Source organism: Salvelinus fontinalis, chromosome 31, assembly GCF_029448725.1.
Source record: "Salvelinus fontinalis isolate EN_2023a chromosome 31, ASM2944872v1, whole genome shotgun sequence".
NCBI classification, from domain to species: domain Eukaryota; kingdom Metazoa; phylum Chordata; class Actinopteri; order Salmoniformes; family Salmonidae; genus Salvelinus; species Salvelinus fontinalis.
Genome location: NC_074695.1, coordinates 48033615 through 48048931, shown reverse-complemented (window position 1 = coordinate 48048931; position 15317 = coordinate 48033615). Strand labels below are relative to the sequence as shown.

The 15317-nt window shown below is 46.0% G+C and overlaps 1 protein-coding gene across 2 annotated transcripts in view; it reads left to right on the top strand.

Moving 5' to 3' along the window:
* The window catches only part of LOC129830436 (prickle-like protein 2), a 120686-nt gene that overhangs the window by 84131 nt on the left and 21238 nt on the right, over positions 1–15317 (top strand). Inside the window, exon 2 of one of the 2 annotated variants that reach the window (XM_055893013.1) lies at positions 814–993. In XM_055893013.1, coding sequence (XP_055748988.1) covers positions 862–993 — 132 coding nt within the window. In that variant the 5' untranslated portion in view covers positions 814–861. Of the gene's footprint in view, positions 1–810; positions 994–15317 lie in introns of both variants that reach the window. The other variant, XM_055893012.1, reaches the window with a different exon arrangement.

Here is a 15317-nt window from a genome sequence, read left to right as displayed (position 1 = left end):
ATCATGTTTGAGTCTGGTCTGTGGCATGTGATGGGGTGGGACTGATTCTATTGGAACTGAATTCGCTACAGTAAACCCATGATCTTGTTTTCCATTTAAACCAATTTACTGTAAGGGCCTCCTGTCCCTTTATCACCCACCCGCCATTCCCTACTTACACTTTTGAATGCCTAGCAGAAGAACCCTGCTAGGCTTCCCTAGCTTCCCTACCCTGCCTTTCAAAGCCATGTTTCTGGTGTCGGTAGGCAGTGATAGGCAGCGGATACCTTGTCCTGTTAATAGTAATGTGTCCAGCTGTTTTACTCTCCAGCCAGAGACCCTCTCTTTTCTCCATATCTGATAAATGATCACTTAACTTAGGTCGGTTGTATTCGTTTTTTGTGTTTGGACTGTACATTAGTTTTGAAAAGTATAATGGCATAAACATAATGTGCTTTTGACAGTTTTAATAAAGTCTGAGCCAATGTGTGCGTTAGTGTGTGTGTCTCTGTACAATATTCATGTGTAATTGCTTGTGACAAATTGCTTAAAATGTTTTAATATATCTGCCATAGCCCTGATGTATGCCGCTGGGAAATCTGAGCCCTCAGCCTGTAGTCTAGAATACTAATTATTATATCTCTCTATTTCTCTCATGCTCTCTTCACTTTCTCTTTTTCCCTCTCCCTCTCTTGTGCTCTCTCGCACACTCCCCTTTTCCCTCTCTCACTCCCCCCTCTCTCTCACTCTCCCTCTCTCTCTCTCTCTCTCCCTCTCTTTCACTCTCTCTCTCTCTCCCCTTCTCCTTTCTCTCACACTCTCTGCTAAAAGAAGACTGGCGTCCACTCTAAGAGTCCCAGTGAGGAGCATGTGGTGAGGGCCATGTCTCTGGAGATGGATAAGAGTGTCACCAAGTTGATGTACGACTTCCAGAGGAACTCTACTTCTGACGACGACTCAGGCTGCGCGCTGGAGGAATACGCCTGGGTGCCCCCTGGCCTCAGCCCTGAACAGGTACACTACCCACCTCTCTGTTACCCACTCTTTTGTACCCCTTTTTTCCCCTTCTCTTACACTGCTGACTACACCCCTCGGTCTCAGCCCTGAACAGGTGCACAACCCAATTCTGACCTCTCTGTTACCTCTTTAACCCAACTACCCACGGTAAACGAGCAACAGAACTGATGGTTAATTAATTTTCAATCCCCTCGATCATGCGCTGAGTGCCACGTGTGGTTTGAGGAGAGAAGAATAGAGGAGAAAAAGACAGAAACCATGACCAAACTGAAGATGAGCTGGAGGATAATCTGTGGAATGCATTGTCTGAAAGACATGAAAATATGAAAGTAATGAAATTATGGTTGTATTTTGTATTTTGGGGGCAGCAGGTAGCCTAGTGGTTAGAGCATTTGGCCAGTAACCGAAAGGTTGCTGGATCGAAACCCACGAGCTGACAAGGTAAAAATATGTTGTTCTGCTCCTGAACAAGGTAGTTAACCCACTGTTCCCGGATAGACCGTCATTGTAAATAAGAATTTGTTCTTAACTGACTTGCCTGGTTAAATAAAGGTAAAAAAAAAGAAAAAAAAAAACATTTCAGTGGTCTTTAATTCTTTGTTACTTTTATATATATATATATTTTTTAATTAAATTAAAACTGCATTGTTGGTTAAGGGCTTGTAAGTAAGCATTTCACTGTAAGGTCTACACCTGTTGTATTTGGCGGTGTGACAAATAGCATTTGATTTGATTTGATTGAAAATACTCAGCTTAGATCATTTTTTATTATAACATGTATTCTAAATGTACACCAGTCAGGTTTCAGACCTGGTCATAGCACCATCTATGCTACTTCTTTGGACCTGTCTAAAGCATTCAACACAGTAGAACACTCATTACTTATTCAGAGGCTTTCATCAATTGGTCTGAACCAGGCAACATGTAGATGGTTTGAAAATAAATGTAAGGACAGAACACATAACAAAGGGTGTCCCACAGGGATCGGTTCTTGGTACAGTTCTTTTCACTATTTACATGAAAGGGGAAAGGGGGATACCTAGTCAGTTGTACAACTGAATGCCTTCAACTGAAATGTGTCTTCCGCATTTAACCCCTCTGAATCAGAGAGGTGTGGTGGGCTGCCTTAATCGACATCAACGTCTTCGGCGCCCGGGGAACAGTGGGTTAACTGCTTTGTTTAGGGGCAGAAAAACAGATCTTTACCTTGTCAACTTGGGGATTCGATCCAGCAACCTTTCAAACAATATTGGTTTACTGTATCTGTAATAATTCAAACTTTCATCTGTATGCAGATGACACTGTGGTGTATGCTATTGCCCCCACAGCTGACCAGGCTCTGTCAGAGCTTCAATTATTGTAATTGTTTCAAATCCCTTCCTGTTGAACGTGGAACCAGGGAGAGCTTGGTTTGTTGTTTTGGATAGTTTGTTGTTTTGAAAGTGTATTGGAAAGTTTCTTAGTAGCTGGATAACTTTTGAGTTTGGATCATGTGATGCAGTAAGCATCAGTAGCTGGGACTGCTACTCTCTGTCCAATGATCCTGCCGACCAAGGCCGGGTCTGAGGACCTATTTGGCATAGCATGATAGGCTAGCTAGCTGCCTTTCATGCTAGCAGCCTGTGACTGGAGCCCGTGACTGCAGCCCACAACGCGGTTAGCCATTGTGGCTGGGACCGCGGATTGTCCGGGTTTGTGGCTGTCTAGATCCCTGCTATTTGTTGTTGTTTTCAATCTTCCTTGTGACCTGCCCTGTCTGGAACTGCGAGGAGTACATGGTTTATAGCTACCATGACAAATACCAAAGCCGGCGGGAGTACCGTTGAGGACAGTGGTGTTTCTCTATCACAGTTGAAGGATCTTTTAAACAAACACAAAGAGTTCTGTAAGCAGAAAATAGCTTCAAGTGTTTTGTCCAAATACTGGTGGATTCAACTAATAAAAGAATGGACGACCTGACCAGAGAGGTCCAGGATCTGAAGAACAGCTTGCAGTTCTCCCAGGGTCAGGAAAACGGCAAGATGACAGCAATCTGTAAGTCATTGAGAGAGGACATCAGTTCTGTGTGTGAATCCATGATAAATAACAATGATGGAGGAATCAAATCTCGAGCGACAATCAAGCCGCAACAACAAGGTTGTGGACGGAATTGCAGAATCTCCACATGAGACCTGAACGTAGTCCGAGGACAAAGTGAGGGAAATAATCTCTGAGAAATTGAAGATGGACCACAGGAAGATTGAGGTGGAGCGCGCCCATAGGGCTGGAAAACCCAGGCCGATAGTGGTAAAGTTCCTGAGGTTCAAGGACAAGGTAGCTGTTCTGGTAATAGCCAAGAACTTGAGTGGAACATATATCTTCCTCAACAAGGACTATCGTGAAGCTGTGCACCAAAAGAGGAAATAACTTATCCCTGCCATGAAAGCTGCCAGAGCACGTGGGGACATTACTTACATCCACTATGACAGGCTCATTGTCCACTCTCCCTCCCAGAAGCCTGGAAGGGATGAGAGCCAAACCTATGGGTTCGTAGCTTCAACCCCGCAGCACACACACACACACACACCAATTGATTAATGGACTGCTGAATGTATATATTTTTCTATTACTTTTCCATATTATCTCTATCTCTGATAAGCTACCCAAGGAAAGGGCTGAAAATAGCCCATATTAATATATGTAGCCTTAGAAATAAGGTTCATGAAATGAATAACTTGCTAACATCAGATAACATTCATATATTAGCCATTTCTGAGAGTCACTTAGATAATTAATTTGATGATACAGCAGTAGAAATACAAGGATATAACATCTATAGAAGAGACCGACATGCTTATGGGGGAGGTGCTGCGGTGTAAATTCAGAGCCATGTCCCTGTAATGAAGATCCTATTATTATTATTATTACTCTTATTGAATTGTTGTGGTTGCAGGTTCACTTGGCACATGTAAAGCCTTTTCTTTTGGGGTGTCGCTATAGGCAACCAAGTGTTTACAGTCAGTATCTAGATAATATGTGTGACATGCTTGATGAATGAATGAATGAAAATCGCCAGTTGGCAACCTTATGGGATTAATTGACACAAATAAACAATCACTGTTGTAATCAAATCACATCAAATTGTATTTGTCACCGCCGAATACAACAGGTACCTTACAGTGAAATGCTTACTTACAAGCCCTTTAAACCAACAATGCAGTTCTAAGAAAAAAAGTGTTTAGAAAAAGTCAAACATTTTTTTAAAGTAAAGTATAGCTAGAGGTAAAGTTACTATGCATGGATAATAAACAGAGATTAGCAGCAGCGTAAAAATGGGGGTGGGGGGGGCAATGCAAATAGTCCAGGTAGCCATTAGATTAGCTGTTCAGCAGTCTAATGGTTTGGGGGTAGAAGCTGTTAAGGAGTCTTTTGGACCTATACTTGGCGCTCCAGTACCGCTTGCCTTGCGGTAGAAGAGAGATCAGTCTATGACTAGGGTGAATGGAGTGTTTGCTCGCACACGCTTTTTCAGTTCTGCCCACACATTTTCTATAGGATTGAGGTCAGGGCTTTGTGATGGCCACTCCAATACCTTGACTTTGTTGTCCTTACGCCATTTTTCCAAAACGTTGGAAGTATGCTTGGGGTCATTGTCCATTTGGCAGACCCATTTGCTGTAAGGGGTGCGTAACTGGTGGCAGGGAAGTCAGACGCAGGAGAGCAGAACTAGGTAATAGCCGGAGCAGTTTAATGGCAAAACCAAAGGCATCAAAAATAACAACACGTGTACAAAACCCGGCGCGCACCAGTCAACATGTGCACAAGCACTTACAACAAACAAACACGCACAAAGACATGGGGGAAACAGAGGGCTAAATACACTAACACATAATGAGGGAAATGAAACCAGGTGTGTGGGAAAACAAGACAACACAAATGGAAAATGGAAAATGGATCAGCGTTGGCTAGAAGACCGGCGACGTCGACTGCCGAACACCGCCCGAACAAGGAGAAGCATCGAATTCGGCAGAAGATTACCCCCTTGACACGCGGCTCCAGCAGCGCGCCGACACCGGCCTCGGGGACGAGGCACAGGGCGATCCGGAAGGAGACGGTGGAACTCCTGCAGCATTGAAGGGTCCATAATGTCCTCCACCGGAACCCAGCATCTCTCCTCCGGACCATACCCCTCCCGGTCCACGAGGTACTGAAGGCCTCTAGCCCGACGTCTCGAATCCAGTATGGAACAAACGGAGTACGCTGGGGCCCCCTCGATGTTCAGAGGGGGCGGAGGAACCTCCCGCACCTCAGACTCCTGGAGCGGGCCAGCCACCACCGGCCTGAGGAGAGACACATGGAACGAGGGGTTAATGCGGTAATCGGGGGGAAGCTGTAACCTATAACATACCTCGTTCACTCTCCTCAGGACTTTAAATGGCTACACAAACCGCGGACCCAGCTTCCGGCAGGGCAGGCGGAAAGGCAGGTTTCGGGTCGAGAGCCAGACCCGGTCCCCCGGTACGAACACCGGGGCCTCACTGCAGTGACGGTCGCGCTGAAGGTGAACATGGGCGGCGTCCCACGTTTCCTCTGCGTGCCTGAACCAGTCATCCACCGCAGGAGCCTCGATCTGACTCTGATGCCAAAGAGCCAGGACAGGCTGATACCCCAATACACACTGGATAGAGGAAAGGTTAGTGGAGGAGTGGCGGAGCGAGTTCTGGGCCATCTCTAACCAGGGCATGAACGCTGCCCACTCCCCCGGCCGGTCCTGGCAATAGAACCTCAGAAACCTACCACATCCTGGTTCACTCTCTCCACCTGCCCGTTACTCTCGGGGTGAAAACCCAAGGTAAGGCTGACCGGAGACCCCCAAACGTTCCATGAATGCCCTTTAGACCCTCGACGTGAACTGGGGACCCCGATCAGACACTATATCCTCAGGCACCCCGTAGTGCCGGAAGATGTGTGGGAACAAGGCCTCCGCAGTCTGTAGGGCCATAGGGAGACCGGGCAAAGGGAGGAGACAACAGAACTTAAATAAATGATCCACAACGACCAGGATCGTGGTGTTACCCTGTGAGGGAGGAAGATCGGTCAGGAAATCTAGCGACAGGTGCGACCACGGCCGTTGTAGAACGGATAAAGGTTGTAACTTACCTCTGGGCAGGTGCCTAGGAGCCTTGCACTGGACACACACCAAGCAGGAGGATACATATACCCTCACGTCCTTAGCCAAAGTGGGCCACCAGTACTTCCCACTAAAACAGGGCACCGTCCGACCGATACCAGGATGACCAGAGGAGGGTGACCAGAGGAGGGTGACGTGTGGGACCAACAGATCAGCCGGTCGCGGACAGCAGACGGAACGTACAGACGCCCAGCTGGACACTGGAGGGGAGCGTGCTCTGTACATAACGCCTGCTCAATGTCCGCGTCCAGCTCCCACACGACCGGCACTACCAGTCAGGAGGCCGAGAGTATGGGAGTATGATCCATGAGTCGCTCCTCTGTGTAATACAGCCGGGACAGTGCGTCTGCCTTCACATTTTGGGAACCTGGTCTGTAGGACAGGGTTAAACACAAAACAGATAAAAAACGTGGCCCACCTTGCCTGACGACGATTCAGTCTCCTTGCTGCCCGGATGTACTCCAGGTTGCGGTGGTTAGTCCAGATGAGAAAAGGGTGTTTATCCCCCTCAAGCCAGTGTCTCCACGCCTTCAAGGCTTTCACCACAGCAAACAACTCCCGGTCCCCCACATCATAGTTCCGCTCCGCCGGGCTGAGCTTCTTCGAGAAGTAAGAACAGGGGCGGAGCTTCGGTGGCGTGCCCGAGCGCCGAGCGGATCCCAGCCTCGGACACGTCCACATCCACGATGAACGAAAAGGAGGATCCGGATGGGCTAGCATGGGAGCCGAGGTAAACACAGCCCTTAGGTGAGCAAAAGCCCTGTCCGCCTCAGCTGACCACTGCAAACGTACAGGACCCCCCTTCAGCAGTGAGGTAATGGGAGCTGCCACCTGGTCAAAACCCCGGATAAATCTCCGGTAGCAATTGGCAAACCCTAAAAACCGCCGCACTTCCTTTATCGTGGTGGGAGTCGGCCAATTGTGCGTGGCTGAAATGTAGTCACTCTCCATCTCCACCCCTGATGTGGAAATGCGGTACCCTAGGAAGGAGACGGCCTTCTGGGAGAACAGGCATTTTTCAGCCTTAATGTACAGGTCATGCTCTAACAATCGTCCAAGCACCCTGCGCACCAGGGACACATGCTCGGCGGGTGTAGCAGAGTATATCAGAATGTCATCAATATACACCACTGCCCGTGCAGGTGCCTGAAAATCTTGTCTACAAAGGCTTGGAAAACTGATGGAGCATTCATCAACCCGTACAGCATGACGAGGTACTCATAATGCCCTGAGGTGGTACTGAACGCCTCCTTCCACTCGTCTTTCTGCCGGATACGCACCAGGTTGTACGCGCTCCTGAGATCTAGTTTCGTGAAGAAGCGCGCCCCGTGCATTGACTCAATCACCGTGGCGATGAGAGGTAGCGGGTAACTGTACCTCACCGTGTTTTGATTTAGACCTCGATAGTCAATACATGAGTGCAGACCTCCCTCCTTCTTCTTCAAAAAAAATAAACTCGAGGAGAAGGGTGAAGTGGATGACCGAATGTACCCCTGACGCAGGCATTCGGAGACATATGTTTCCATAGCCACCGTCTCCGCCTGTGACAGGGGATACACGTGACTCCTGGGAAGTGTAGCGTCTACCAGGAGATTTATCGCACAATCGCCCTGTCGATGGGGTGGCAATTGAGTCGCCTTCTTCTTACAGAAGGCGAGAGCCAAATTGGCATATTCAGGGGGAATGCGCACTGTGGAGATCTGGTCTTTACTTTCCACCGTAGTAGCACTAACGGAAACCCCTAAACACCTCCCCGACCACTCTTGTGACCACCCAGTGAGAGCCCTCCATTGCCACGAAACAGTGGGATCATGACAGACTAACCAGGTTAGGCCTAGCACCATGGGAAACGCAAGAGAATCATTAAAGAAGAGACAGATTCTCTCCTTATGACTCTCTTGCGTCACCATGCCCAGGGGCGCGGTGACCTCCCTAATCAACCCGGACCCTAATGGTCGACTGTCTAGGGCGTGAACTGGGAAGGGCATATCCACTGGAACAATGGGGATCCCTAATCTATGGGCAAATGATCTGTCAATGAAATTCACAGCTGCACCTAAATCGATGAGCGCCTTATGCTGGGAATGTGGGGAAAACTCAGGAAAAGTAACATTCAAAAACATGTGGGCAACAGAGAGCTCTGGGTGAGCATGGTGCCTGCTCACCTGGGGTGACGCGAGAGTGCCCTGCCTGCTGCCTCGACTGCCAGAGGAACCTCCTCAGCACCGACCAGCAGTGTGCCCTCTGCGGCCACAGATAGTGCCTGAAACGGAACCTCCTCCGGTCTCCCTAAGCGCAGCACCTCATGGGCGTCGGAGCGGTGGTACTGGGGGATGGAACCGACAGACCCTGATCTGGACGTCCGCGGGTAGCCAGCAGGTTATCCAACTGAATGGACAGGTCCACCAGCTGATCAAAAGTGAGGGTGGTGTCCCTGCAGGCCAACTCCCGACGGACGTCCTCGTGCAAACTGCAACGATAGTGGTCGATCTGGGCCCTGTTGTTCCATCCCACGCCAGCGGCCAGGGTCCGGAAGTCCAGAGCGAACTCCTGGGCTCCCCTGCCTTAGATGTATAAGACGTTCGCCGCTCTACCCTCATGCGGGTGGTCGAAGACTGCCCGGATTTGGCGGGTGAAATCTTTGAAGTGGTCCAGCGCCGCATCTCCTTCCTCCCACATGGCGTTGGCCCACTCCAGGGCTCTCCCTGAGAGGCATGAGACGACGGTGGACACCCTCTCTCGGTCCAAAAACGCCGGGTGGACGGTTGCTAGGTAGAGCTCCTGTTGTAATAGGAAGCCCTGACATTGTGCAACCGTCCCATCCTACTCCCTAGGGAGGTTCAGACGAATCCCACTGGGACCGGGTGAAAGAGGGGCGAGTACTGGAGGCCTTGTTTGCTCTGGCGGAGACGCTGGAGGACCTCCGTTTCTCTCCCAGCGATCCATAGTCTTTATGACGCAATCCATGGTGGCGCCGAGCTGATGAAGCATCACCACTTGCTCCTGGACGCGCTCCTCGACCCCAATAACAGGGGTACCTGCTCCTGCTGACTCCATGACGATTGGGGTGCGTGATTGTGTCAGGCGGTGGGTGTAGCTGGTGCATGAAGTCAGGCGCAGGAGAGCAGAGATGAGTGAACAACGCACTTTAATAAAGGCAAATGCAAAAAGTAACAAACCCAATGTGCGAACAAAATAACGGTTGTCACTAAACACGGGTAAAACAGCACCCGGGAAAAACAGCACTCGGGAATAAACCAGCCGGAAACGTACCGACCTAACAATAAACAATTGTGCACAAAGACATGGGGGAAACAGAGGGCTAAATACACAACACATAATGAGGGAAATGAAACCAGGTGTGTGGGAAAACAAGACAACACAAATGGAAAATGAAAAATGGATCAGGGATGGCTAGAAGACCGGCGACGTCGACCGCCAAACACCGCCCGAACAAGGAGAGGCATCAACTTTGACAGAAGTCGTGACAAGTATATCATGAGTAAGTATATAATTTGTATCTACTGAACAAAAATATAAATGCTTTATGCAACAATTTCAAAGATTTTACTGAGTTACCGTTCATAGGAAATCAGTCAATTAAAGTAAATTCATTAGGCCCTAATTTATGGATTTCACATGACTGGGAATACAGAAATGCATATATTGTTCACAGATGCCTTAAAAAAAGGAAGGAATCAGAAAATCAGTCAGTATCTCCTTCACATAGAATTTTTCAGACTGTTGATTGTGGCCTGTGGAATATTGTCCGACTCCTCTTCAATGGCTGTGCGAAGTTGCTAGATGTTGACGGGAACTGGAACATGCAGTTGTACACGTCAATCCACAGCATCCCAAACATGCTCAATGGGTGAGAATGCAGGCCATGGACGAACTGGGACATTTACAGCTTGCAGGGATTGTGTACAGATCCTTGCGACATGGGGCCGTGCAATATCATACTGAAACATGAGGTGATGGCGGCGGATAAATGGCACGACAATGGGCCTCAGGATATGTTTTTACGGGGGCAGCCCGACACCGGTACACTTATGACAACATCCAGCTCAAAGTGCAGGGCGCGAAATTCAAAATCTATTTTTTTTTTATATTTAACTTTCACACATTAACAAGTCCAAGACACCAGATGAAAGGTGCACATCTTGTGAATCAAGCCAACATGTCCGATTTTTAAAATGTTTTACAGGGAAGACAAAATATGTAAATCTATTAGCTAACCACGTTAGCAAAAGACACAACTTTTTCTAACTCCATCAGTTTCTTACTCCATCAGGTGCTATCACAAATTCGACCAAATAAAGATATAAATAGCCACTAACCAAGAAACAAATTCATCAGATGACAGTCTGATAACATATTTATTGTATAGCATATGTTTTGTTCGAAAAATTTGCATATTTCATGTATAAACCATAGTTTACATTTCAGCTACAATCCGAAATTGCACCGAAAGCAGACAGAATATTTACAGACACCAACGTCAAATAGCTAATTACTCATCATAAAACATTTCTGAAAAATACATAGTCTGCAGCAATTGAAAGACAGGCATCTTGTGATTCCAAACAATATTTCCGATTTATTAAATGTTTTACAGCGCAAACAAAATGTATCGCTATATTAGCGTAGCTACAATAGACAGAAATAATTGGGCGCCCACGGCCAGTTCACATGCACGACAGATATATGAAATAACATCATAAAATGGGTCTTACTTTTGCTGATCTTTCATCAGAATGTTGAAGAACGTGTCCTCTGTCCAGATGAGTCGTTGTTTCGATTCAGAATGGCAAATGTCCCTCTTCAATTAGCATTGGCACTAGCCGAGTGGCATAAATTTCTCCAACTTAAACACAGTCAGAGGACGGAACAAGGCAAAACTTCCGAATAAAGTTTCAATAATCTGATTAAACTATATTGAAAAAACATACATTACGATGATATGGTCACATGTATCAAAAAAAAATCGAGCCGGAGACGTTAGCCGTTCGTTACCAAGCCAAAACAGATGTCAATCCCACTTCCTTCAGAGTACCGGAAGTGGACCGACACGTCAAAGAAATAGGTTTTTTTCCACCACAGACCAAGAGGAGCAAAAAAAATTCTTCTCTGACATCCTCTTTACACCAATAGGAAGGCGTATAGAGTGTCAGCAGACTCCTAAGTGTTAAGACCATGTATAGGCATCAATTTGAAAAGAGCATCGATTTCTGACATTTCACTTCCTGGTCAGGAAAAGTGCTGCAGAAGGACTTCTGTTTCACTCAGAGAAATAATTCCAACTCTTTTAGAAACTGGAAAGTGTTTTCTATCCAAAAAGAATAATAATATTCATATTGTACGAGCAAGATTTGAGTAGGAGGCCGTTTGAAATGAGCACGATTTCACTGGCTACTCAACACTTTGCCTTGCAGCCATAAGAAGATATCATCAAAGTATCTCTGTGCATTCAAAATGCAGTTGTGTTTGTTGTCCGAAGCTTATGCCTGCCCATACCATAACCCCACCGCCAACATGGGGCACTCTGTTCACAATGTTGACATTGGTAAGCAGCTTGCCCACACAACGCCATACTGCCACGCTGTCTACCATCTGCCATAAAAGGTTGAAACCGGGATTCATCCATGTAGAGCACACTTCTCCAGCATGCCAGTTGCCATAGAAGGTGAGTATTTGCACACTAAAGTTGATTTAGGACGCCGAACTGCAGTCAGGTCAAGACCCTGGTGAGGATGACGAGCATGCAGATGAGCTTCCCTGAGATGGTTTCTGACAGTTTGTGCAAATGTTCTTGGGTTATGAAAACCCACAGTTTCATCAGCTTTCCAGGTGGCTGGTCTCAGACAATCCCGAAGGTAAAGAAGCTGGATGTGGAGGTCCTGGGCTGGCGTGGTTACACATGGTATGCAGTTTTGAGGCTGGTTGAACGTGGTACCAAATTCTCTGGCAACAGCTCTGGTGGACATTCCTGCAGTCAGCATGCCAATTTTTGGCATTGTGTTGTGTGACAAAACTGCACATTTTAGAGTGGCCTTTTATTGTCCACAGCTTCAATTCTGTTGTTTTTTTCACACCCTGACCTTAGAGAGCTTTTTATGTCTCTATTTTGGTTTGGTCAGGGTGTGATTTGGGTGGGCATTCTATGTTCTTTTTCTATGTTTTTGTATTTCTTTGTTTTGGCCGGGTATCGTTCTCAATCAGGGACAGTTGTCTATCGTTGTCTCTGATTGGGAACCACACTTAGGTAGCCTTTTCCCACATGGTTTTTGTGGGTAGTTATTTTCTGTTTAGTGTTTTGCACCTGACAGGACTGTTTCGGTTTCGGTTATTCTCTTTGTTATTTTGTTATAGTGTTCAGTTTCAATAAAAAGCATGAACACTTACCACACTGCCCTTTGGTCCGATTCCTCTTCTTCAGACGACGAAAACCGTTAGTTTCTCTATGAACTATTGTAATTCTGGGAGTGAAATACAAATGAAAATCTATAACCAGGAATAATAAAACTGAGAAACAAAATTTGGAAAAATATAAAACAGAATTTGTGGAAAAAATCATAGATTTTATAGGGCCCCCCCTTACAGTTGTTTATGAACCATTATTTTACCAGGTATATTGACAGAAACATAGTACACTACTTTCTCTTGTAAACTAAAGACCCGGGGTGGAGAGGAGAAGAGAAGGACGTACCTATTTGAAAGCTGGAAAAAATTACTAGCTCGTAACATTTCTTTAAGTAGCTCTCATTCTAGGAACGGTTGGAGACCCCTGCTCTAGGGCAATTCCGGTGGATGTTAGAGGGCGGAAGAATGTGTTTTGTTTTTCATGTTTTGTGTTTGCTTCCCATGTATTGTGTAATTGATGTGTACAGTATATACTGTAGCTATGTATAGTGTAAATGTTGTTTATGGATGTGTTCATGCAGGGCTCATATGCAAAAGAGGCCGTGGTCTCAGCATGAATCCCTGGTTAAATAATGGTTCATTCAAATCATTTCATTTTATGCTGTTTGTTGCATTGCAATGTTTTTATTCGATCAGGAACAAAATTGGAACAAACTAAAGCGTAAACTTCCTGCACAGAGAGAAAATAGCACAGACATAAGCAATCCTTGTGCTTTCCATGAACGGGAGCTGTCCAGATGATGGAGAAATTAGTTCTGTGTTTGTTCTCAGGTCAATCAGGCTGAAGTTAAAACTCCTGTCTCCACAGTAAAGTGCTGTACCTCCCGCCCTTGCTCGCTCGCTCGCTCCCTCGCTCGCTCCCGGGGCTCTATTAATAGACGACAGGCATTGCTGATGATAGTTATTTTCTCTAGTCAGCCATCTTGACAGGATGCTGATGGAAGCTGTGGCCTTTCTCTGAACCGACAGGAGATTAATGAAATCAAGACAACTTAGTTTGGTTAGTTCTACTGTTGCCTAAGTGATTGTTTTCTACAGGATTGGAGAGCCTTAGTGTTTTGGTGCAAAATGAAAAATACTATAGTATTCTATGGTATAAATACTGTAGTATTGCTATATTTATATACTATAGTATTCACTGTAGGGTTATTTCAGACTCTACTGTAGTATTTACAGTGTTTTTGCGGACATGACTAGCATACTGTAGTATTTACTGCCGTGTTTTGGGGGACATTAGTGTATTAAACTGTTGTATTTACTGCAGTGTTTTTGCAGACGTGACTGTATTATACTGTTGTATTTACTATACTGTTTTTGTTTTATTATGTTTGACATAGAAGTTTGGTCTTTCACATTGAGGAAACCTACTGGATAATTGCTAAAAGAGCACATTTTCCATAACCTGTAAGTAGGTAGGTCTAAACGGATAGTTCAGAGCTTCTGCTCTACTTCTTCGATAGTTTAACGGTGATTGGCATCCAACGTGAATGTCACGCCCTGACCATAGAGAGCCTTTTTATTCTCAATGTTGGTTAGGTCAGGGTGTGACTAGGCTGGGTATTCTAGGTTGTTTTTTTCTATGTTGGCCTGGTATGGTCCCCAATCAGAGGCAGCTGTTTATCGTTGTCTCTATTTGGGGATCATATTTAGGCAGCCATTTCCCCACTGTGTTTTGTGGGATCTTGTTTTTGTGTTGTTGCCTGTGAGCACTCCTGAACGTCACGTTTCGGTTATTCTTTATTGTTTTTTTTGTGCGTTTCATTAAATAAATATGTGGAACCCAGATCACGCTGCGCTTTGGTCCGAGTATGCTTCCAACGACGATCGTGACAGTTAATGGTGCATTATTATTAATGGAATCAAAAAATATAATTTAAAAAAACATTGCGGGAAAGGGGGAAAATGACATCATACCAAATATCGAAAATTGACACGTCAACAAACAAAACCCATCCCACTTCTTCAATCACAGTCCATTCCAAAATTCATCCCTACACAGGCTCGGGGGCCTGTGAGGGAAGAACATTAACCAACAGGATTTCTTGGAAGGCCTCAGCTGTGAAATTTCAGCTGCTTTCACAATGATTCCAATTTTCTCTTCTCGCATTGTGCTGTACAGTTTATGACCAATGTAATAAATAGCCAAATGTCCACCTTTTTAACATGTAACATTTTATGAGAAACCTTCACTTGTGGTGGTGGCTCTACAACCTTTGTTCCTTGCTTGCAACTCGTTCCTTCCGTTCTTCTCGCCGCCTCCAGATAGCGAACAAGCTAGACACCCCTTACTCTTGCCACCTCGATCTCCTTCACCCTAACAGGGCACTCCAGGAATTTAGGGGGTGTGTTCGCCACCACAGCAGCATTTCAGCATTTCCAGCATTTCACTTAATCTGGGCATACTATACTCTTCCCGTCTGCACACACTTGACAGATGACAAAATCTTCTGCATTTATGACACTGAAGGGGCTTGTGCACAAAAGCTCTTACAGGATATTTCATGAATCCTATCTTTATATGAGAAGGGAGAAATTCTTCATCAAAGAACAGTAGTATGGATGAAGGGATTTTTATTTCTCCATCCACCTCTCAGATCAGTCAACGGGCACCAACCACTCCATCTACAGTATGTCTTCAGTTACAGTATCCTCTGCCTTTTCTCATGCGCCACCCCAGAAATGATACCCTTGACAGGCGCCTTGCTTTGAGAATCCATACAGGAAACAC